Source organism: Gavialis gangeticus, unplaced genomic scaffold (genome assembly GCF_001723915.1).
Source record: "Gavialis gangeticus isolate Ggan-Ray unplaced genomic scaffold, GavGan_comp1, whole genome shotgun sequence".
Taxonomy (NCBI): Eukaryota; Metazoa; Chordata; order Crocodylia; family Gavialidae; genus Gavialis; species Gavialis gangeticus.
Window position 1 is genome coordinate 55,493,207 of NW_017729022.1, and position 24,874 is coordinate 55,518,080.

The following is a 24,874-nucleotide window of genomic DNA, read 5'->3' on the forward strand; positions in this document are numbered from 1 at the left end:
AGGCCACAGTTAGCCAGTTTAGCCAAGAGGTGATCATGGGATACCAGGTTCAAGGCTTTTTTTAAAGTCAAGATATACAACGTCGATCTCTTCCCCCTTGTCCAGGTGATAAGTCACCTGGTCATAAAAGGAAATGAGATTGGTCAAGCAACACCTACCCACAACAAACCCATGCTGGGTATCCCTCAGGATATTGCCTTCAGCTAGTCTGTTAAGGGTGGCCTCCTTGATAATCTTTTCCAAGACCTTCCCCAGGATCGAGGTCAGGCTGATGGGCCTGTAGTTTGCGGGTTCTACTTTCCTCCCTTTCTTGAAGATAAGCACCACATTGGCTCTCTTCCAATCATTGAGCACTTCAGAGTGACAAGAGCTCTCAAAGATCTGTGCCAGGGGCTGAGCTATGATGCTCGCCAGCTCCCCAAGTACCCTTGGGTGTAACCATCAGGGCCAGCTGACTTGAAGGTATCCAGCCTGTCAAGGTGTTCCTTCATGAGGTCAGCTTCGATGGAGGACAAGGAATCTCACTCACCAGGGCCTCCCTGACCCATAGTGGGCAGGGCCATCCCATGGGACTGGTGAAAAACTGACGCAAAGTACCCATTTAGCAAGTTTGCTTTTTAAAGTTGGGGATTTGATTTTGCATTATGATCTCAGTAAACTTGCAACTGCACAGATCACAATGCATTACCAGAACCTTCATTTTAAACTTGATACAACAAGTTAGGATGGAAACAATAGCAGGGCAAGGAAGAACAACTTTGATATAGCTAGTTTAAGGCTTGTACATATTGGGTGCATCTACATGAGCAGTTAATTTGCCATGATAAACTCCAATTTAAAATGCACTGGAGTCAGCTGCTCCCAGGCAGAGCATCTTCACATGTCCGGGACCACAGCAAATCAAGCCAGGGTGGTGCGAGGTGTGTATGAAAATACCGTGCCCTGGAGCAGCTGAGCAATAGCAGGGGGCCCAGGGGTGAGCCCCAGGCTCCAGGTGGCAGCATCAGGCAGTGATGGGACTGGCTGGGACACAAGGGTGCTACATTGTGGGGCTAGCCAGGAGGCAGCCCCTGCAGTGTAGTGCCCTTGTGCCCCAGCCAGCTTCAGTCACAGTCTACATATGCATTTCAGCCTACGTAACTACTCCACCATAGGATAGTACTTGTCTTGGGCAGTACTATCCTATGGTGAAGTTAGTTAATTTCCTGCACCCTAATAGGAGAGCATGTGTAGACTGTGACTTTTTACTGCAGAGCTAATTAGCCAACTACAGTAAAGAGCACGTGTAGATGTGCCCATTAACAATTATATGAGTTGAGTTATACATACATTGGAGGGATCATTGATCTCAGCTCTGTGCCTAAGGCTTAGATCCATATTGCACTTAAAGGAAATGTACTTCTTTACTATGTATAGAGAATACAGTGTATGGTTCCCCACCTGTCTCCCCCATTCCCCCAATATACAGCCCTTGATTTTGAAGTAAAAACTTTTTTTTCTGGAAAAGTTTACAAGATTGTTTGTTAATTTACATAGATTTAAAAATAGTTCCTTTAGGAATTTTGGCATGAAAGTCATCAAGTATTCATCTCAAATTATCTGAATAATGAAATAGTATAGACTTCCAAATTTCTGTATAGTCAAAACTAAGTGAAATAATGTGCATAATATACCTTTGAAGATACTAGGTTTTAATTAGATACACGATTTGTTAATAACTTATTTTACAATTATCTCTATTATTATTATTCATTTTACAATTATTATAACTGTGACAGCTATTAAATGAAAGGCATGTTTGGATCTGATGCATGATCCCACAATCACACCTCCTGCCATGCCACACATGCCATATTACACCATATTGCTAGCACAGGTAGAGCCCAGGATCCTGTGCTCCCCCTGCACCAGCAAATATCAAACTTGGCTTCTGTGCACTCCATGGCTGGGAGCCCCAGTCAGCTGATCAGGGCTCCCAGTTAGGAGAGCACAGGGGAGCCCTTGATGTGCTCCCACAGATGGGAGTCCTGGTCAGCTATAGGCCTGTGTGAAGCTTTGGGTGCCGATTTGATTTAGAGGAGATTCAGCCCGATTTGGATTTGGAGAGTCAGCCACCAAATCAAATCAGGGGACCAATAAAAAGGTCCAAATTGATTCAAAGCTCTCTGAATCTTCAGAAAAGATTCATAGAGCTTCAATGATTCGGGCAGTCCTCACCTTCTGCAGTAGGGAGCTGGAGCCAAACTCCATGCCGGTAAGTAGGGGGTAGGGGAGTGGGGCTAGAGTAGGTGGTAGGGGACCATGGGGGGCAGTGGGGATTGCCTCATGTCCAGCAGCACCCAGTGAGTCGGGGCTTTTCTTTATCCAAGTGCTGGGAGCTGGGGCAGGCAGGGCAGCAATTGCCGAGCTGGGAGGGTGAGTGGGGGATGGGCCTGGGTGATTTGGAGATTCATCAGCAGCTGAATCTATGAATCAGATTCAGCTGACTCAAATGGGGACAGTGCTTCGAATCACTGAATCAAATCGCTGTCCCCCTAACTTGGCCAAATCTGAATCCAAAGCGAATACTATCTGCTTCACACAAGTGTACTAAGCAACACTCCCAGTTTCAGGAGCATACTGGAGTTTTGAAGGGCTACAATATGCTCTAGAGGCTGGGAATGCAGGTCATACATTCAGTTTAAAGTCTGATGGGAACCAGCTACGAAGTTATTAAACATATTTTATCTATATTGTTTACATAGACTCCTGAGGTTGCCACAGAGAAGCACATCCCAACCCATCTGCTCTCATTTCTTATATTTTGTGTAATACCTTTGTGGCTTATTCCCTGCTTTATCATGCCTTGAATTGAATGAACATGTTTCTGGGTCCCTATTTAAGACATGATTAATTAGTTAAGCATGTGCACTGCCTCAAGTGATGTTTTGTTGCATGATCGACCCCCTGAAGTGCTCTACAGCCATGCCCTGACAGAAATACATGGCTTCAGAGTGCTTTAAAAGTCCCTGATCATGCAACAATCTGAACCCTCATTAGATGAGGGGTCAGAGGAAGGTGCTTCAAAATGGAGTGCCTTCATTAACTTGTGTCAGTGCACACTGGGAGCAGGGATAGTCTGAAGCAGCCCAGCCCTGCCCCCCATACTGTCTTCAGAATAGGAGGGGGAGAATGTAGGGGGAGGAGTTCCATTTGGGGCTTGCCCAGCCTGTGCTGGAGTGTGGGACAGATAGACTGGAGTCCCCCCATCGAGGGCGAGGGAGGCTGCAAAAATGCAGCCACTCCAAACTGGAGCTCAATCTCCCAACCCCGTGGACTCAACACTGAATGTCTGTTGGGTTAGGAGGATCATCGTAACTCATGGCACTTCCTGGGAAGTGCCATGAGTTACAGTGGGGAGCTATGCATCTGTCACTACCCCATATCTTAATATAATGTCTGTCAGGGGCCTATGAGGCTGCCAGTAGCATAGTTATGGTTGCAAAGTCCTCTGGTGTGGACACAGCTCTTCTGGCAGAAGCTTTTTCTGCCACCAGTTGCACAGCTCCCCCAGTAGCAGAAGCTTTGTCATGGAGCTATGTTCCCACTGGCGGTTTTGCCAGTGTAACTATATTAGCTATGGGGTGTGACAGTTTCATATCTCTAACTAACACATCTATGCTAGCAGAATTGTGTAATGTAGAGAAGGCTTGAATACAAGTGTCATCAGTTCTGACTGACTAAATTGTCCCTGTTCTTTAAAGTTTCCTTGGTTACAGGCTATCTTAGATATCAGTACTTGACAGACTCCTGATGTCCTGTCTGCTTCATCTGCACTGAGATAATACTGCTTGGAGAAATGAGTGAGAACCAGATGGGAACCTTTAAAGCACAGAGATATTGGGACACCATGGGCTTGTCTATAATGTTTACACAGCACTCCTGAGGTTACCACAGAGAAGCGTACCCCAACCCATCTGCTCTCATTCCTCATACACTAAAATGGAAAATTTTAAACTGCCTTGAAGGAGCCCCTTACTGCTGCTCTTGAAGAAGTGGGAGACAGAGATCAAAACAGCAGCAGCAAGGATCCACCCTCAGGGCAGCCTCGCTGTCCTATTTCTAGGTTTGGTACATATGGAGTGAGAGATGATGGATAGAGATTTGATTCTCAGCCACAGTGTCTGAAGCACCAGGAAAGTGTTATGAATATGCCATATGCCTATAGCTTTCTTCACCCTCCATTTCATATAATCTTGACCTCACTAACAAAACCCTTTATATAAATAAGTTAATTGTAATTTAAGGGCCAGATTTGCTTGCTGGTAGTAAACTTTGACTAAATTGATTTGTTCAAAGCAGTATAATTCAATTTAACTGATCAGTACACACTGGCTGCTTTGCACTACTGTAGTATATAGGTAAAAATGTCCTTAAAATTCAAATAATGATTATTGATGTATATAAATCATTAAAAATAATCTAATAATAATCTAATTCATGACCACAAACATTAAAATGCATTTCTCATAATAAAATGGTTATTGCATAACATGGTAAAGCCATTTTTCCCAGTACATTTTATGCATGCTGAGTCTTTATTCCCTAAGGCAACATTTCGTAGTTGTGCTGGGTTTATTCTAATGTAGTTCAATTAGGTTTCTGGGTGTAAAAGAAATTTCTACTGTAGCCCGAGGGATCTGATCCATCCTTAGGACCTTCGAGTACAGGTCAAGCATTTCATTCAATAATTATTTTTTATAGAACTTGGTGTATGTTAATAGCAGCAACACTAGGGAAATGCAAGCCTTTTTTCACCCACATTGAAGCAAGCAAATTTCCGGTTGTTTGCCAGTTCTCATTTGGAAGTGATATGTATGACACATTGCCTGAAATTTTCACATTAACGAGAACCAGTTTTCATGACTGAAAACTGTATTTCTCCACCTACCTCTTCCAAACCTCTGAGGAATATTCTTTTTCTGACTTTTGGGAAAACTATCACTCCATAATACAGAATTTAGGCAGTGTTGAAGAGGAGAGTCTTGATTATTCAACGTGTCTCCAATCATTTTGTGACCTGTCTTAGTGTTTTCCCAGGCACTGGACAGTCAAGAAGAACATACTTGCCTAATAGTATTTGAATCTGTAGCATTGATAGCTGCTAGAAATTGTAACATAATATCAGGATCCTAGCAAATAGTCTGCCTTCTCTCCCAATATAGGCTTTCGTCTGAAGGATTTATACTTAAAGTTACGTTTGCAAAATGTCACCGTTGTTGTCACAAATTTTCTTGCTAGAATTTTTCCTTGAAATTTTGTGTAGTTGAAATAATGTCACAGAGTCTCTGCCCTGCTTTGTTCACTCTACACAACTCTAGAAGTACTGGTGGGGGGAGGGAGGGGAGCCGACTGCAAGGCCCTACCCAGGTTTACTTGGGTGTGCAGGAGTCCACAGCAGCTACAGCTGGCTACTATGCCTGCTTTCCTGCAGATCTGGCCACAGGAAGTAGAGACAGGAGAACAGCCAAAAAATCAGAGCACTACAGCAATACCAAGCTAGCTGATAGACTTTATTACTTAACTTTAGTTACATCCTCCATTTTCTTCACGTGCTACACAAGTTGTACATAGCAGAGAATCTGGCTCAGCACATTTTGGTCAATGACAATCAAACTCTTATGTTTCTTTTTCACTTCTAATAGTCTTAGGTTTTATTCCTCCCTTATTTTCTATAATCCCTAATTTTCTATGAAGCCATGTTATCTTTCTCTAAAGCCCAGTTTTTTACTTTCATTTGTTCTTTCTCTTCTCCTTCATTGTTTCTGCTCACTTTTTCAAGAAATGATGCATATGCATTTATTATGCTTCAGGGTTTCTTTTTTAGAGCTTTGATTGCAATGAAGACTTTTTAAAAGACATTTATCAGATGGTAAGTCTTTTAACAGAGGTAAAGAGCAAGATTAAGACCAAAAACATCTGTAGGTGGTCTACTCCCACCGGCCCATTCCAGCTTCACTGATTCAATATTCAGATGAGTCTAATGATTCCTCTGACTGCTGTTTTAAAAATTTCTCTGCCATTTTTATTTCAGCTAATGAGACAGAAGCAGACATAAGGAATCTTTCATTAAAATGTCTCTAGCAAAGGAAATGTGAGGGAAGATAAAAGGATGTGTGTGTAAATGGAATGGCAGTGAGAACCACAAACTCATACATGTTATCATGTTTCAAAGTTTTTAGGGACAAATCTTCACGTGGCTTTTGTTCCTGTAAGTTGAAAGGTCCACATTCTTTTGTTTCTTTTTTAAAGGAAGCTTGAAATGATTGCTTTGTGTTTAAAATGAAAGAATATTGTCTTCAACTCCTATAAATATTTTTTCTGGGATTGGATTTTAGAATGCCTTTGAACTGTTTAATGAAGCTGGGCTTAATTTTTCAGCCCTATAGGCCAAATAAGTGGTGCAGAACCAGTCCATAGTCTGGATCAGGCCCCATGCCTCTGGATTGGGCCTGCATACCTGGATCCACACTATGCCAACCTGGCCAGTCCCCATACATGAGGATTGGGGCCCTGGGATTCTACATCCCCCTTGCACACTGGGATTTAACTTTGGGGGTCCACGCTGCCTCTGCCCAACCCTGCACCACCCCCACAAGCCCCAGTTGCAAGAATTGAGCCCTACATCATTGTGTGCATTGGATCGGGCACAAAAATTGCAAGGCCAAACTGTAAAGGCACCAGGAACCAAATCTAGCCCACAAGCCAAGGGTTGAACACATCGGGTTTAATGTATAAAATATAGGCCACTAGAGGTAGAAATACTGCTTCCATTGTGACTCTGCTGAATTATTTAAAGTGTTTTTTATCTTAACAGAGCACACATATGTTAATCCCCTGGCACACATTTACTTAATGCTCTAATGGGATCTTATCGCTGATCCCAACAACCATGCTTCACATGTATAGAAGGAGGCACAATTTTGTGATCAGGGATCTAATCCAAATTGCACCATTACTACTCTTCATAAATCCTGGGCTCCCCCCGCATCAGCAAGTTGGACTGGGACTGATAATCATCTGATTGCTAGCTCCAGCCCTAGGACCACCTTGGTCTCAAACTGGCCCCAGTCCAGACTTGAAACAACCCCAGTGTAGTCTAGGGCCAAGGCTGAAAATCAGCTAATTCTCAAAAACTCATGCCCAGCACCACTGGCTGGGCTGCCAGGTGCAGGGGATCAGAGGTGCCCCATGGAGGGGAGCCAAAGAACTTCCCCTGCTGGGGACTTTAAACCCCAATGAGAGCCTCTAATCCTTCATTCACAACAGCCCAGGCAGAGCTGCCAAGCATGGGTTTGACAATCAGCTGATTGTTAGCACTGGCTCTGACAGCTTCAAGTCTCAGATTGGACTCAGGGATATCCAGGCTAGGGCTAACAAATCAGGAGACTTGAACTTCACAAGTGCAGACTGGGGCTGGGCTGACAAACAGCTGATTGTCAGCTCTAGCCCCAACAATCAAATGATTGTCAGACCCAACCCCAAACCACCTCTAACCCCCCAACTTGCAGCCTCAGCCGCACATTAAATTTAAGGCACCATACAAACCAGATATAACAATGTTCTGCCTTATATATAAAATATTGTGGCAGGGTACCTTTGGTTCCTGCCACTTTGAGGGCTTGAGCAGGCAGCAGAGCATCCTGCAGGTGATAGCAGAGCCAATCAGGGGGTCAAATGGCAACGAGGAGGCCACCTGATTGGAGGAGGGCTTGGCTGCTTGAGTATAAGACCAGGCCCAGGGAGTGGAGCCAGAAAAGTTGCAACTGGGGAGCCCAGGGGTGAACATCTCCTGGCCTGGGTACTGCTTCTCCCAGAACACCTGGAGGTCAGGGTAGGAACTATGGGGATGGAGGAGGTTCCTGGCCCTAAGGAATGACCTAAAACTACACCCTGCTGGGGTTAGATGGTGTGGTGGGGCTACCTGTGGCAGGGCAGTCTCCAGGAAATGCCACACCTGTGCCTCCCTAGTGAAAGGTCAGTATGGGGTGCTGGAAAGCCTCAGTCCCTGCTGCCTTGTGGGTAAGTCTGTGCAGGGGAAAAGCTTGGGGAGCACACCCCAACAGAAAAGCACAGGGCCAAGGCCCACAGAGTGGGGCCTGAGGCAGGGTCCAGGCACATTGACAGACACCCGAGGCCCAAGGGTTGTAAGCCCCAGAAGCCCCAGCGAGGGGACAGAATAGTGGCCCCAATGGGGGGGGCAGAATGAGAGCTGGAGGTTGCATAGAATAGGGTCTTTTGGGGCCTAAAGGACTGTGCATAAGCCAGCCAGAGTTGAGACCCCATTGAGGGGCCAGAGTTGAGGCCCCAGTGGAGTAGAGGCCCCAGTTTGGGGGCATGTGGCCAAGGCAAGCCTATGGACCCCTGAGACAAGTTTGGATCAGAGGCCAAGTGTGGCCTAGCAATGGGGCCGGGGGAGTTGGAAGTAATTTTTGGATGCCATCTGTGAGGCATGGGACTTGGTAAAGTGGATGTGGGAGTCATGTATTACACCCTTGACATCAGGGCATTAAATGGGCAGCCTCTCACCTAGAAACAACTTCTCTTTTACAACAAAGGTGTGGCAGAAGAGTCAGGTGGGCAGACTACCCTAGACAGGTAGGCAGGCTGACATTGTAACTGGTCCTGAGATGGTCCCCTGTCGCAAACATTTTTGTGGGTGGTTTGCCATTTTATAGTGGCTTAAATTGGGTGCATATGTACCACTCTTGCCATTTACTCTGTGCTTAACATATTAATTGCAGCATAAATGTAACATGTAGAGGGGGTCTTAGACATCCATATCTATAATAGGAGAATTGATATCAAGGTTTTATTAGCATATATTCTGAAAACATGGGTAGGGAATACTATAAATAATGTACATGGGTGATCTCAAGTGAATGGCAGTAAAATCTCTATACTCTGTTTATAACTTATTTACAGGAACTGTATCGGAAGGTTTTAGGAAATTTCTGGGGGTTAATTTATTATTATTTTTCCTATCCCTCTGTATGAAAAAAAACACAAAACACATGTCCTTTCTTATAAGTCCAATTTTTGGGTAAAATCAGTACCTTCTTACTCGGCAAATATTTCTTGTGTATATTCAGTTATATTTGCTTACATCAGTAGAAAAATTTGCTACTATTGAGAGCTATACAGAACCAAAAAGGATTTGGGAGCATCGACTGCATTCTTTTCCTGCCTATGCATCATAACCAGAATTGTTAACAAATTCACATATAAAGTTATCCCTTTGTCTTCCAGTTTTGTTCTGCAATTCATGTGTAAACTCACTGAAGGCAATAGGGTTCCACATCTATACCTAAACACACAATTTCAGCAAAAATGTGTGTTCCCTTTATTGAGATATAAGTCTGATCTACTGGAAACTGTTTTAATAGATTATTTCTGCTTTGTTTCAAAGCTGAAATAATTTGCTACAGACTATAGAACAGGGTTAAGAAACCTATAGTTTTATAAAATTTTTGATATTTTCATTATAGGTAGTATAGATAATGATCCCATAGTTAAGATTTCCTAACATTTACCATTAAAAGTTCCTGTTTTCAGTTGCATAGCTCATTTTGTTATCAAATCAAAACTGGATGCTTTTCTAGAGGATAAGCTTTAGCCAAACACAAGCCAGCAGGCTCAGTATAGGGATATCTGCATGAAATTTAATGGCCTGTGATCTACAGATATTTTGCTGATATAATGATCCTTTTTGGTCTCAAAAACCTGTCAGTCTTTGCAAGTGGTCAGAGGATGCAAGAGGTGCTAGTACTAGAAGTAAGTCCTTTGCCTTCTCTAAACAGTGACCCAAGTTTGGAGTAACAAACCTGTATTTGAGCAGAGATGCGTTAGAGTTTGGTTTTCAAATTCTGTCTGATCATGCTGCATCTTTTCACAATGTATATGTGCTGACCCAAATGTGCACACCATTTCTGTAGAGGACCTCAGTATTCTGTATCAAGAACAGGACTTTTTCTGAAATTGCCCTTCCTGGTTGTAGAGGGAGGGTGGCGGGAAAGGGATACTGTGATATTGGTTTCAGCAGGGGAGAACAAAACAGAGACCATCTTTCTTGTCCGTTCAGTGCTTAGTTTATTAGCACTGAGGCAATGCAGGAGAGGGCGAGGCTTGCACCCAACCTAAATGCAGCAGAGTAAGGAATTGCATGGAGTGATGATGCAAAGGAAGGGAGATAGGAACAGGAACTTGGGTGGGAGGGACCAGGGCAGGATCAAAGTGGCCAGAAATTGTGGAGCTAGGAGCAAAAATGTGAAAAGGGGTGCAAGTGAGGGATGGGAGGATAAACAGCATAGAAATACAGATGTCATGAAAGGGTAAGGATAGAAGTAGTGGGAGTGAGTCACAGGCACAATTTTTCTCAAATGTCCTGTTTACAAATAGTTGTGAAATCCAAGTTTATACCTCCATCCCCCTCTAGTCAGTGGGCCTCACAGAAGATAACAGCTTTCTACTACTACCAGGTTCCTCCACAACATTGCATGGAAAGGATAGTGTGATGAATATAAAGGGCTTTTTGATGCTGCTGACCCACATTGGGATATCACTATGGTTCCACAGGATTAAGCTTTTGGCATTTTTTCTATTTTAAAATGTATTTTGTCTTTTTAGAAACTTGATAAATACCATTCCTCCAAAATCTATGTTAATAGGGTATTGATATGGCAAAATCAAGTGTTCAGAACTAAGGAAAAGCTAGAACGAAGATGGAAAGTGCAACCTAAAATTAACCTCTCTATGCATGTTTGTTATGATACAGAACTGTATGATCACAAAGTATATTTTCTTCAGCACTTCTGCCTGCTCTGGGAAGGTATCATGTTTCTGTTGTAAATAAAGTTGTTGCTGTAAAACCCCTGCCTCATTGCAGAAGCTGGAAATTGGCAGAGGACTCAGGGAAGAAGACAGACAGCCTCACAGGGAAAACAGTTGAATATCACTCTGGAAAACTGACTTCAATCCCATTATCTTCCAAAGAGTTTCTATGTGATATGTTGGAAGTTATATACATTAAAATTTTATACTGGTATTTATTGTGTTTCTCACTTCCTAGCCAACCAATGCCAGGTCTGATCTGCAGAAGGAGATGAGCACCAACTGCTCCATACATAGATTCATAGATTTTTAGGGTCAGAAGGAACCTCAGTAGGTCATTGAGTCTGACCCCCTGCCCTGGGCGGGAAAGAGTGCTGGGGTCAGATGACCCCAGCCAGGTGCTTGTCCAGTCTCTTCTTGAAGACCCCCAAGACAGGGGGAAGCACCACCTCCCTTGGAAGCCCATTCCAGATTCTGGCAACCCTTACTGTGAAGAAGTTCTTTCTAATGTCCAACCGAAATCTGCTCTCCATCAATTTGTGGCCATTATTCCTAGTTATTCCAGGGGGTGCTCTAGTTAATAGAGCATCTCCTATTCCCTGCTGCCCTCCCCTGATGAATTTATAGAAAGCCACAAGATCACCTCTCAGTCTTCTCTTGTGAAAGCTGAAGAGATCTAGGTCCCTCAGTCTCTCTTCGTAAGGCCTTGCCTGCAGGCCACATCAGTGAATGCTCTTTTCAAACATACGAAGTGCTACAAAGCCTAAGCTAGTGATTCTCAACCAGTGCCAGGGCACCCTGGTGTGCTTTGAGATCCTTTCAAGGTTATTTTGCACAATGTTAGTATTGTTAGTTGTGCAAACATGATTCACAAGGTAAACTCAGAGATTTCAAACAGAAATTCATAGTGTTAAAAATGTTCTGACCTATCATGGTCTTTCTGAGTTCTTTGGAACAAAAGTGCTCTAGTTTTCTGTAGGGTTTTGTTTGTTTGTTTTTAATGAGTAAAAACTAAGAGCTGGCTTATTTTCCTGGGGTGCCTTGAGTCTATTGAGTGGTGCCTTGAATGTAAAAAGGTTGAGAACCACTGGCCTAAGCACACTAAGAAATCATGTCCTACACTTCTATAACTGGGCACACTTGGGCAGCATAAATTATGGCATTTCTTAATTTTTGATTGCATGATATTGCAAGCTTAACATTTTAATGTACAGCTTTTTAAATGTAATATCTATTTAAAATTTAATGTGAAAAATTCTGAGCAAGCCAATATGCAAAGGAAAAGCAGTCATAAGAAATAAATATACTTTCTCTGCTATGTGGCAAGGACTTGATCCTGCAGATAGATGTGATTTCTCACATGCATAAGTGTCTACAGAATTGGGCTTTAAGTGTATCAGGATTTGAAGTGGGATGCCAAGGTTACTTGTACTAGTAAATAATGCTCAGTAACTCAATGATGAGTTCTGCTGTGGCAGCATATAAATACATGATGAAAAAAAATCAAGGAAAAAATCTGACAAACTGCTAGATTAAGGGGGGTGGTAGAAATAGTTCATAAACAAGATAAGGCAGAAGCTAGATTTTATTTAAATCACATTTATATGTATAATTCAAATGAGGAATCAATCCTCATATGGCCCAAATTGGCCTGTCTCCATTTGTTATACCTGTTTACACCATCTGCAGGTCTGGCTCAATATATAGATTTCTCCCAGTCCTTGCCTCGAAGATATAGAAACAGTTTTAAGACAGTTGAGTACATGAAAGAAATGGAAAAAAGATTTTGTACACTAAAGATTTTTTCCAGGACTTGACATGTAGTTGTGTGGTCTTAAAGCATAATACTATGCTGTGCAATATAATATTTATTTAAAGCTTCCATGATTTCCTTAAAATGGCTACTCCTGGATTTTACAATCTATGGTACAAGGTACTTCAAAATGATATATGAGAGTCCCATGGCACATTTCTGTAAATTGTCCAGCACATTTGGGAAGGGTAAAGATTTAGTAGCTAAAAAGGATGAGGCAGTTATTACTGGGTTGTGTTTAATGGAGGAAGATTTTGTTATGTCCCACAACTGTTGGGTTGAGAATTTTTCACTGTATAGGCTTAAACCATTACTGGCTTTTCTTAGACCCTGGTTCAGTAAAGCACTTCAGTATGTGCTTCATCATTAAGCATGTAAACAAATCCTATCAACTTCAGTAGGGCTTAAGTACTTTACCGAATCTGAGTTTTAGATTGTAAGATAATGGAGGGATGGAATATGTTTTGAGGTCTCTACATGGATAGTGATGCATTAGAAGAATGCAAACAATAACAAGTCTTGTATTCTTGATTAGTATAACCAGGGATTACAATTTAGGCAAGGGATCATAAAAGTACTTCATATTTTGATGGTTTTCTTCACAACCGTAATGGCTAAATGTTGTTACCATGGAAGCCAGGATTTTTCTAGAACAATGCCTGCCTAAAAGAAAAATGCCAAGTTGGCAACCCAACGCAACACATCTTAATTGATTCTCTGGGTGCAACTCAGTGCTTGAGCTTCCAGTCTTCTTCCTTTGATTTCCCATACCCAATGCAATCCATTCTGGTTCTCAACCATTAAATGATCAAACTGATGTCCAGCAAATATCAGCCTGGCAGAAATGTGTCCATTTATTGCCTTTCCTCTAAGCATACTCTGTGGTTCACCTCTAAAGAACTCAAGGTCCTTAGTAAACACTTACGTATGTAGCTGCTCTCCTTCAGCAGCCCATTTCCAAGAATAGGGTCTTGAAGCATGAGGATTTGTCTTTTTAGCTGCTGGATTCCTTGAGTACCCAGCCTCTTTCTGTTGCCTGTACTCTGGAGGTTCTTGACCTGCCCTAGAATGCATTAGGTAGGGAGATGACATATAACTGGGGTACTACATGCTCAGCATCCCCGTAATACCAGCCCTGATCCTGATAATGATGTTTTCTCACTTTATAACGTATATTCTTAATAAGCATGTGTGTTGATCGCCATATATGCTGTGGTGTAGAGTTGAATTAATTTCAAAGGAAAGGTATTTTTACTAGCAAATTGCTCAATAATTCTAACTGAATCTGTTGTGTTGATCCTATTATGTGTTATGGTTTTTTAATTCCATCTTGGAAAAAAAAAAGTCAGCAAAAGGTGGCTTGGAAAACAAATGCATTCTGTTCAATTTTCTACCTAGGTCCCTCTTCTCATCAAATGAAAGGGGAAAATTTCATATATGGACTCTATTTTTAATGGCAACTACAGTCTATCCATTTGTAGTGCTGCCACCAATCTAGTGATTGTCCATGGTTCAGCTAAGCAGAACATTCTATTTTAAATGCAGTAAAAAGGTTTATACTATCTTTTTTTTTTTTCAGGGAAGCAATGTAATGGAGGATCAGGATCTGTTGGAAATAGGAATACTTAACTCTGGGCACAGACAAAGAATTCTGCAGGCAATCCAGCTCCTTCCAAAGGTAAAGCCTCTTTTTTATTATCCAAATATATTGCCAAGAGCTTTTATTTAAAATAATAATAACTTCTTAAAATAAGAGGACTTAATCTTCCACAGCTTTTTGTGACATTTATACCGGTGTAAAATGTATATGAAATGCTACCATTCTGGTTTGGTGAAATAAATTATATCCAGGTTGAATTCACTTTGCATACATGTGAATGACCACATGAAGTAAAAAGTATAGAAGAGGTTCAAGTTCCATATTTCTACTGGTAATTATTTTAGAACTGAATATAAAAAAAAAAAAAAAGATACTTCCTGGACATGCATATAACTACAGCCACTGAGGCACCAAACATCCAGACTTGGTCTGGCCTTTGGATTCTGTCTCAATGATGTAAACGTGGAATGGGAGGTCTGGGCAGCCTCCATTCCTCCATACTCATGCCTAGGCATATGCATAACAGGTTCTGGTGACCTCATGCATACACCATGATCCAGAAGGATTGCCAGTGTGTTATAGACTGTATAGTGTCACCACTGCAAATAAACTTGTGCATACATCACGGTTTTTGATCTGCATGCTACTGTGCAGCATTATTAGGCTACTGTGCAATAAACATCTTATGTAGATGCACCCAATGTGCATCAGGCATACCGAGATAAGATTCTTATATCTTTGGGATTCAAGCCATATGATAGAATGCCAAAATATGTCTGTGACTAGCTGCTTGCTGATACCTGCCTCCTGTTGACTTTACCACAAGCAGTTCTGACCAGTTGGACAAGAGAGGCATAGGACATAACTTGGCTCCAAAGATTTTTATACGAGTTGAGAAGCCATCAAGTGAGAGGGAACGAGGACAAAACAAACATGGCAATTGTGTCCAGCATGATACCAAGAAGGCTTCCAATAAGGGCCCATAGGCATATATCTCTCTGGAAGAAAATAGCTGAGTAATAAAGATGAGTGTAAGGTGCATAGCATATTCTGGAGTGTGTTGACTGCATGTGTAGAACAATGATAGTAAGAAGAGATCAATTGGTTGACGGCACCTATAGGAAATTTGAGCAGACAATTTGCCTTCATTATACAAACTGGAAAATTAAAGTGGAGTGGGGTTGGCTGGATAAGGAAGGGTGTGGTCTTTGGACTACTATGAAGGATAAAATTATCTGGATTATACTGAAAATGAATGCAAGAATGACCTCCTTGTGCACCCTGGCATGTGGCTGGTCAGAGTTGGTATGTAATGCAGCATAATTGAAAATGGCAATAGTAACTCAGGGGGCAAGCAGGACACCAACCCTGGTTGTCAACTTGGAAGGGACATCATTATGGCCCCCTTCCCCACCACCCAGGAGTCTTTTCCACAGCAAGAGCAGCCTGGTCATAGAAGCCAGGCAGGTGCAACCCCATAGGAGAGAAGGAATGCGACCACTTGGGAGGCTTTGCTGTCAGAGGCACAGCCCTGCACCTAGAAGCATATCTGGGGGTGAGTGAAGAGAGGGAACGAACAGGGGGCCAGGAGTGAACCCTGTGGAGTCTGCACCAGCCAGGATGATGCACCAGCCTAATTTCACGCTGCTCCAGCAGGAGCTGTAGCACCTGCCACCCAAGTGCAGAGAGCAAGACCAGTTGTGATTCTGCTCCCCCTCCCCTTCCCCCTGTCTCCCTCCCTTTGTCCCCAAGAGGGGAGCATAGTTCCCTCTCCTCCTGTCCTGGGTGCTGAAATAGCTCTCTATGCCTCTGGAAAAAAGTGACATGCTATTGCCATATTGGAAGTATAGATGAAGTAAAATGGGCCAGATAACTGGATTACTCATTTATAAATTTAGGATGAGGAAAGTGCTGAATTAAATTTCTGTTTAAAGTGTTTAAACACCTTATGATTTTTTAGAGCTTGTAGCAAGTTTTTACCTACAGCATTTTATTAACAGAGTTTTGAATCTTAATCTTAGCTCTGTCCTAATGATGTATTTTGTTTCTATTTCCTTATGAAGGAGGGATTTTTTCATATAACTAATAAAACTAGTGAATGGATTTTGCATATGTTATGGCTTTAGAGAGTATTAAATAAAATAGTGCTCATGGAGATGACAGACTGAAAACTAAATTGGAAACTGTATGTAAGAAGTGTCCACATGAATATTACTATTATTTTTTCTTTTATTATTTAGAACCTAAGTGTATGAGACTCTTACGCTAACTCACATTATGTGTTTAGTATTTCAAAATGACTTTAAAAAATGTACATTTTGCATTAATATTGAATAATATAAATTCCTGTTTTTAATGACACTTGCTGTATGGGATCTAAAGACAGACAAATGATTAAGGCAACACATATTCCAGATGAGTCATTTTTATGTATAAGATACTGTTCAACTTGAAAGATGGCAGAGTTAAGACCTAACAAACTCTTTGAATGCAGTTGTTTCTGAGAACAAGATTGTTTTGCAGCTTCCTGAAAGTATCCACATTTTTCAAGCTTGAGTTAATTAACCTTAAACATCTAGAATTAGTGGATATATAATAGCTAGGGATCTACTCAAATTGCAATTTTGTGATTTTTGTGGAAACCACAAATTGGTGTTTTCCATAGTTATGCATGGAATCATTGGAAGAAAAAAAAAATTTACCAAAGTAAAATGCTGGCTCCCCAGTGAGAGCCAGTGGCCTCTGTGTTCCAGCCTTGCACCCAGCTGTGGGGTGACCTGATGGCATGAAGGGAAGCAGCCAAAATGGTGGCTGTTCCCTCTGCCACTGATTGGCTGAGAGGGTTGCCTTTCATGTGGCCCTACCCCTCTCTCCCAGTCAGCAGCAAGGGGTGGGGCCACGTGAAAGGCAGCCCTCTCACCAAAATCAACAGTGAGGAGGCAAGGCTGCCAGGGCCCCTGGCCCCTGAGGGGGGGAGGGGAGCACTGTGAAGACTGCAAAAATGGTGGCTATTGCCATGATTGGCCCATGTAATTGCCCATATACTGCCTTAAATTTGGATAGGTACTTAATAATAGTAAGGTGGTACTTAGATCTTGCTTGATGAAGCAACATATAATCCAAAAATATCAAGTCCTTTACATATATTTAATGCAAAAATGTCATACCAAAATTAATATGGTTAAAAACAAAAGTTGTGCATTACATCTCTTATTTTAAATGGGTCAGCAACACAGATGAGCATACATAGCAACAGTACAAGCTTTCCTATGCAAAACCTAGTTCTTTTGAACAGCTGCTAGAGTAGTTGTAAAACTCATAACCTGTTAATATTGTAATTTTAATTTAGCATAAACCATCCGGGATTATTTTCAATGGGTCACTGAAAATTTGAAAGCTTTTTGTGTCCTGCAGGGAAACATGAAAGACTCCTGTATCTGTTAGTGTGTTGATGAGTCTAGCTCATTATACTTTCAGAATAAGTATACATACATTTAAGTGTGTTGAGATACCAAACCTGAACTTGAGTCTTGGTAAGGAAAATCTTTTCTTTCAGGGCTTTTTTTTTTAAAATTCCCTAATTTATAATCACAATTCTTTTAGAACTTGAAGGATGGTGGTGGATTATATTTGTATTGTTTGTTTCATAGCTAGAACTTTGAGTGGGGGAAAGAGTTTTAAGAAACTCTTGCGTCTTGGCACTTCTTCAAAACTGCTTTTTCAGAGAAGATCGAATAAGCTTAGAGCATAAAACAGGCAACAAACCTAAGTTACACTTTTAAAACACCAACTTTTAAAACAAATTTCCTCACCCTTTCCAATCTGTACTTTTGTGGAAATGGGTTTGGAAATGTAGCAGATGTCCAGCTGTTGAAAGTTAAAACAATTCTCTGTCACTCAAAGATGCTGGCTCCCTGTTGTGTAATGACATTTCTGTGTTTCATGTATCATTGACAGATTTAGGAGTCAGTGTCCTAAAATTCATAATACTTCAGAATTGGAAAAAAAATGTATTTCCTTAAAAACAGAGACAGTTTTGACTCAGTTACTCACTTGCACTCTTTATACCAGTATAACAAAGCAGGGTTGACCCAAAATTTTCATTATGTTATTTTCCCATTAATAATAATTTATCTGAGTAGAAGCTTTGTCAGGAGACTAGACAAATATAGTTATAGCAGAGAGACAATTGGAATCAGCAAATCAGATTACTTCTTTCATAATACCATATCTTTATGTTGAGTTGAAGATGATGTCCCAAGTTCTGGTTTCATACTGAATGTAAAAAAGTGACTGAAATTAATAGCTATTCAAAATGTACACAAATGTAAATGAGAGCAATATCTACCAGTAGATAAGTTTAAAAAAGTGTTTTGATTATAACAACTTGTGAAATTAATTTGTTGATAGTAAAATATTCCATGCTTAGCCTCAGTTTGAGAGCAAAGTTTGATCAGTTTTGGTTTAGTTATTTTTAGCAAACATTTTTTAAAAGCAATTCATTTGCTTAATGAATAAAAGGAGACTGATACAAATTTAGGGGAAGATGCAGCAGTATTTAAAGAAACACCATTTAGAATAGGATGACTTTAAGGAGGTTGGGAGCACTAGGGAACCAATTAAGTATGGTGTATGAGAGAAATGATTGTTGAAGGAAATGAATTATAGAGAAAACTTTACATGTTCCTAAGTGATATAAGAGGCTAAACCCCATTTTCAAAATTGATTTAGTCTGTTTAAGAACCTAAGTCCCTATTGACTTTCAATGACACTTAGGCCCTTGAGTCCCTAAATCAGCTTCTAAAATATTTAAGCACCTTTGAAAATGTTACCCACAGTCAAAAATAGACTGATGCACAACCTCAGTGGTTAAGAGAAATCAGTTTAATTTGATCTGATGAGTGATAAAAACCTCATGAAGGGGCTTGTGGTGGTGCACCTTTGGGTGCTTGCCACTTTAAGGGCCTGAGCAGGCTGTGAGGTAGTCCACAACTGACTGCAGAACCAATCAGGTGGTCATATGACAGCCAGGAGGCACCCTGCTTGGAGCAGGGTGGAGCAGCCTGAGAATAAGAGCAGGCCCTGAGGAGTAGAGCCAACCAAGTGCAAATGGGGAGCTGAAGGGTGAACATCTCCCAGCCAGAATACTGCTGCTTCCAGAACATCTGGAGGTCAGGGTAAGAACTATGGGGAAGGAGGAGGCTCCTAGGGGCCCAGTGGGGCCTCAAGCTCTGAGGGAATAGGTACAGGCCTAAGGAGAGCTAGGCCAGCCTTGGGAAGGGGTTTAGAGAGTGTGGGCCTACTGAGGGGCTAGGCAAGCCCCTAATTAGAACTGGCTGGGACTGAGGCCAGGGATTCAGATGAGCCCAGTGGAGTAAAAGCCTGCTGGATGAAATATCTCTGGGGCTCTGGGCAAGCCCAGTGGGATGGCTTTATGATGGGACCCACAAGGGGCCCCTGCTGAGTAGAGAGGTCAGTTGCTCCTATACAGATCCTCAGACTCTTAACTGGCCAATGCAAGGGGGCCACAGCCAATAGGCTGAAGGGCATGGACACCCACTGCAAGGGGCAGACCAGGGCTGCAGAGAGCTACTGGCCCCCCAACTGGCCTAGAGGAGGAGCCAGACCCTAGAAGAGGCTGAAAGTCGCCTTGATGGAGAGGGCATCACTGCTGAGAGAGGATAAGAGGTCAGCTAGCAATCAGGCTGGAATGAAGGAAGATGAAGCCCACCCTCCTGATGGAAGGTATCCTGCAAGGGGGCCTGAGAGAGATGGGGCCTGTGGCTGAGAGGAAGGGTATGAGAATGAGACCACAACAAAGTGCCCCAGAGCGAGCAGCCCTACAGGAACATCCAGAAGCCCAGTGAAGGAGGAGTAAGACCAAGACAGGTAGGCCTGTATTGGTCCTGGGGAAGGACCTAAAATTACACCCCGCTGGGGAGAATGATGTAGTGGGGCTGCCTGTGGTGGGGCAGTGTAACAGGCTGCCCTCCCCAGCGCCATCTTCCCTGTTAATCCATGCCTTACGTGGGACGCCCTTGGAGTCCCCTTTAAGGTTCTTATGTCCTGCTCTCTACTTTCCTGCCACATCTTGATGGAAATTATTATGCAGATGTTCTGGTAAGTGAGAGACTGCCTATTGTATTTCATATGTTGGGGTCTTTCGCCTCCACAGGCCTTGACCCCAGTCTTTCTCTAGCTAGGCCTCCCCATCTAAACCCATCAAACCGGGTTTGACTCTGAGGCGCTAGCCTTTCATTGTTTTGAGGCTCATGGTCCTCTTTTCTGCTCCAATCTGGAGCCTGTCCCAGAGGCCCAGCCACTGGCCCCACAGCCAGGGGGGTGCAAGTTCAAGACCAGGGAACGGCCTTGAACTCACAGCATCTCAGTCCAAAAAAAAAAAAAAGAAGAATTTGCACCTCAGGTGCACCAGAACACCCTGGCCTTTTATCGTGCCCTCTGGTGCTGGGGTCAGTGCACCTGCACCCACACTGGCGCCAGGGCCTATGTACCCCTAACACTGCATCTTCTCTGGTGCTGGGGTCAATGAACCCCAAATTCCTGCACCCACACTGGTACCAGGTCCCCACACTGTCATGGGGTCCCAATGAGGCCTCCTCCTTCTCCAAATAGCCTCACCCAAACCACCGGTGTTATTCAATAACAAAAAGGAATATAAACAGTCTTGTCCATGGACAATAACTGCCACGAAAAATGTGATTAAAGAAGGCAGCATGCCAGCGTACATTTACACAAGGTTCGTGCTTCGATTCCCCACCATTGGCTACAGTCTTTCTTCTGGGGTTGCTGCCATCTCTCCTGGAGCTTCTGTAGTTCCCCTCCTCCAGCCTTGGGACTGCTCACCAAGCTGCTTCATGGAGCTCTGGGATGCCCGCCTTCCCCTTTGGCTGCTGGGCCCTACTGCTGCTCTGCCCAGGGCTTTTATAGTCCCCTTCCAGTCAGCTAACATACCAGCCAGGCTCAGCATTTAACCCCCTCCTTACCAGCACTCTATGCCCAGAAAGTTCTGGCCTTAAAGTGGCCGACCTGTTTTCTGGTGACAGGGCTAGGGTTCCCTGTTACAGGCAGTCCTCAGGAAAAGCCACACCAGTGCCTCCCTAGTGAAAGGCGAGTATGGGGTGCTGGAAAGCCTCAGCCCTGCTGCCTTGTGGTTGACCCTGTGGAGGGGAAAGGCTAGGAGAGCACACCCCAACAGAAAAGCACAGGGCCCAGGCCCATTGAGTGGGGCCTGAGGCAGGGTCCAGGCATGTCAACAGACACCTGAGGCTTGAGTGGACCATAGGCTGAGTTGGGGATCCAGACACACTGACTGACACCTGAGGCCCAAGGGACATAAGGCCCAGTGGCTCCAGTGAGGGGGGAGAGTGAGAGCTGGAGGTCACATAGAGTAGGGTCTGTGGGGGCCCAAAGGACTGTGCATAGACCTGCCAGAGTAGTGGTAGCTGGAGGCCACATAGAGTAGGGTCTTTGGGGGCCTGAAGGATTGTGCACAGGCTGGCCAGAGTTGAGGCCCCAGTGAAGGGGCAGCATTGAGGCCCCAGTAAGGGGGAAGATTTGAGGCCCCAGTTGGGGGGCATGTGGCCAAGGCACGTCTACAGACACCTGAGGCCAAGTTTGGGCCAGAGGCCAAGTGTGGCCCAGCTAAGGGGCTGGGGGAGTAACAGTGGAATTGGATGCCATCTGTGAGGCATGGGACATGGTGTAGGGATAGTATGGAGCCATGAATTACTCCCTTGGTATCAGGGCATTAAAAGGGCAGCCTCCCACCTAAGAACAACTCTTTAATTACAACCAAGGTGTGGTCAGTGAGTCAAGTTGGCAGACTGCTCTAGACAGGTGAGTGAACTGATATTGTGACTGGCCTCAAGATGGCCCTCTGTCACAAGGCTCAAAAAAATATTTGGAGGAATGGGAAGTCATGAGATTTTTAAATCCATTGTTATGAACAGAATGTAGTGATACTTGAGAGAGGAAATTTGTAGTGGTTTGTCTTAGAACAAGGAACTGCTCTCTTACTCTTAAACATGCTCCACTCGGATCAAGTTTTTGAGGCATGTTGAGGATGCTGCCTGGGAACGCCTACCCTGGATGCATCCTTACTATGCTACTGTACTTTAATCAGCACTGTACTGACATGAAAAACTTTAGAATGACCACTAAACATTTCATCTGGGGCTAATATCCAAAACCATGTATATCAGCGATGAAGAATGATGTTTTCTCACCATTGTCAATGACCTCATTGGTGGAAAGCACCATTATACACTGTATAGAAACATTTTAAATGTTAAAAAGGTTTTGTATTTCACTATATTGGCTACACTGGGAATGGTGTATATATTTCTTTTAAGAAACGCATACTATTTTCTAATGCACTTTATATATCTAAAACTAACAATAAGATGATAAATAAGTCACATGCATTCTCAGATAAAGTTGTTTTTCTTATTTATGTTTGCTAATGTCCTTTGGAAATAGTGCTCTTTAATGGTTACCCTTGGCACAGGATCCCCATTGCAGGTTATCAACACTCGAGTTAGGTGCGCTGGAACTCCACTTTCTCCTAGTTTTTTGAACTATGCAATTTGGATAATTGGGCATGAGTCCCTTTTCTGTGCTCTGTTCACCTGAGGATTCATTTCTCTTCAGAACCTTCTCAGTCATTCCTTCCTAGTTGCATTCTGCAAAGAACTCACCAGAGGAGTAATACCCCAGGGTTTTTTTCCACTGCTGCTCCCTCTTATTCTAGGACGCTGTCTTACCTCAGGCAGCTAACTGAATTCTTTCTGGGTCTCTCCCTCTTCCATTTTTCCAATTAATCCACTCTCAACTGGTACCATACTTTTTATCTAGGGTTTCTTTGGTTGCTGGTTTTTCCCAGTTCAAGTCTGCGGTTTGAAGCAGCTGCTGTTTGTCTACTTACACAATTTTGGAGAAATTGGTTCTTCTGAGTACTCTACCTGTGATGACTTATATCAGTGCTTCATCACCAGCCCTTCAATTATTTTTTTAGGATGGAGAATAATTGCTATACCCAAATGGTTACTGAAATAGATTCATTTCACTAATCTTTAATGTTTCTCTTTTTTTTATGGCATGAATTGGTGTGAAGATTGTCTCTATTTTTATCTCATACATAGATATTGAGGGTGTTTTCTTGGTCCTTTCTCCCACAGTCAATTTTAAAGAACCTCTGCCATCAGATTTCTGAAGACGCAACTCTAAACTTATCCCACGTTATTAAGGCACAGTCACCAACTCAGTGGGCGCATCTACACGAGACACTACATCACCATAGCATCAGTAGGCACGAACTGTGCCACTGATGCTACTGCCCAGTAGCAATGAGCAACTGGCTCATACTACTACAGAAGTAGTATTTATATCTACCAAGGTGCATAATTGTTTCAGAGCAAGGGTTCTATACAGACTGATTAGGGCAGGGCTTAGTAACTTTTTCCAATGGCAGGATGCTGCAAGCCACCAACCTCCATCCCCCAAGAACCAGTCCTCTGGCATGCCACCAGCCTTGCATCCCCCTCCCCCACCAGTAGGAGATACTACTGTTGTGTGCTGCAGTGCTTGTGTCACTAGGAGGTAGGGGGTTAATGCAACAGCTGCCATGTGTAAAGACTCCCTCATACCCCACGCTCCTGCAGCTGCCTCTGCCACTCATACACATTGCCAAGTGCCACCGGTTGTCATTGCTGATTCAGCAATAGTAAATCTGGTAGTGAGCAGGTGCAGTAAGGGGCTACATTAACCTCCTGGCTGCTAATTGTGCTGAAACCTCCCCCACAAAGCAGCAGTATCCCCCTTGGGGAGAAGGGGGAGGAAGGGGACTTAGGGCCTTCATTCTTGTGCCACCTATTTCCATTCATGCTGCCATATGCCACATCAGACCTTTGTGGGCCAGATCCAGTCTCTTCCCAGGCTGGATATGGTCCTTGAATTAGGACCATAGAAGTAAGGTGCACTGATGTCTTAAATAACATGGATCAGCCTTGTGGAGATAAAAGGATATAAACAATATGGTTTTGAAATTTCTAAGTGCATTGCCAGACATATCAGCTTTGGAGCATCAATACATTGGAGCCTTCACCTTGGCACCAGAACACATTTTTTCCTTAATATTAATACGTCAGAACCACTGGAAATCGTCTTCCCTGGCTCATCATTCCCTATGTTTGATGTGCATTGGCTTTCCTGGGCATCAGATTGACTAGAGTTTCATAGATTCATAGAAAAAGGTTGCAAGGGACCTCAGGAGGTCATCTAGTCCAACCCCCCACTCAAAGCAGGACCATCTCCAACTAGACAATTCCAGCCAAAGCTTTGTCTAGCTGGGTGTTGAAAACCTCCACCTCTCTAGGCAACCTGTTCCAGTGTTTTTTATCCTCCTACTGTGAAAATTCTTCCTAATATCTAACCTAAACTTCCCTTGCTGCAACCTGAGACCATTGCTCCTTGTTCTGTCATCTGCCACTACTGAGAACGGTCTAGCTCCATCCTCTTTGAAACCTCCCTTCAGGTAGTTGAAGGCTGCTATTAAATCCCCCCTCAGTCTTTTC

The 24,874-nt window shown here is 43.1% G+C and overlaps 1 protein-coding gene across 9 annotated transcripts in view; it reads left to right on the top strand.

The window, feature by feature from the left end:
- Nucleotides 1–24,874, top strand: part of ANKS1B (ankyrin repeat and sterile alpha motif domain containing 1B) — a 1,095,863-nt gene that overhangs the window by 748,442 nt on the left and 322,547 nt on the right. For all 9 annotated transcript variants that reach the window (XM_019515011.1, XM_019515009.1, XM_019515010.1 and 6 more), the window contains one exon: nucleotides 14,262–14,360. In XM_019515011.1, the coding sequence (XP_019370556.1) occupies nucleotides 14,262–14,360 (99 nt within the window). The remainder of the gene's footprint in view (nucleotides 1–14,261; nucleotides 14,361–24,874) is intronic.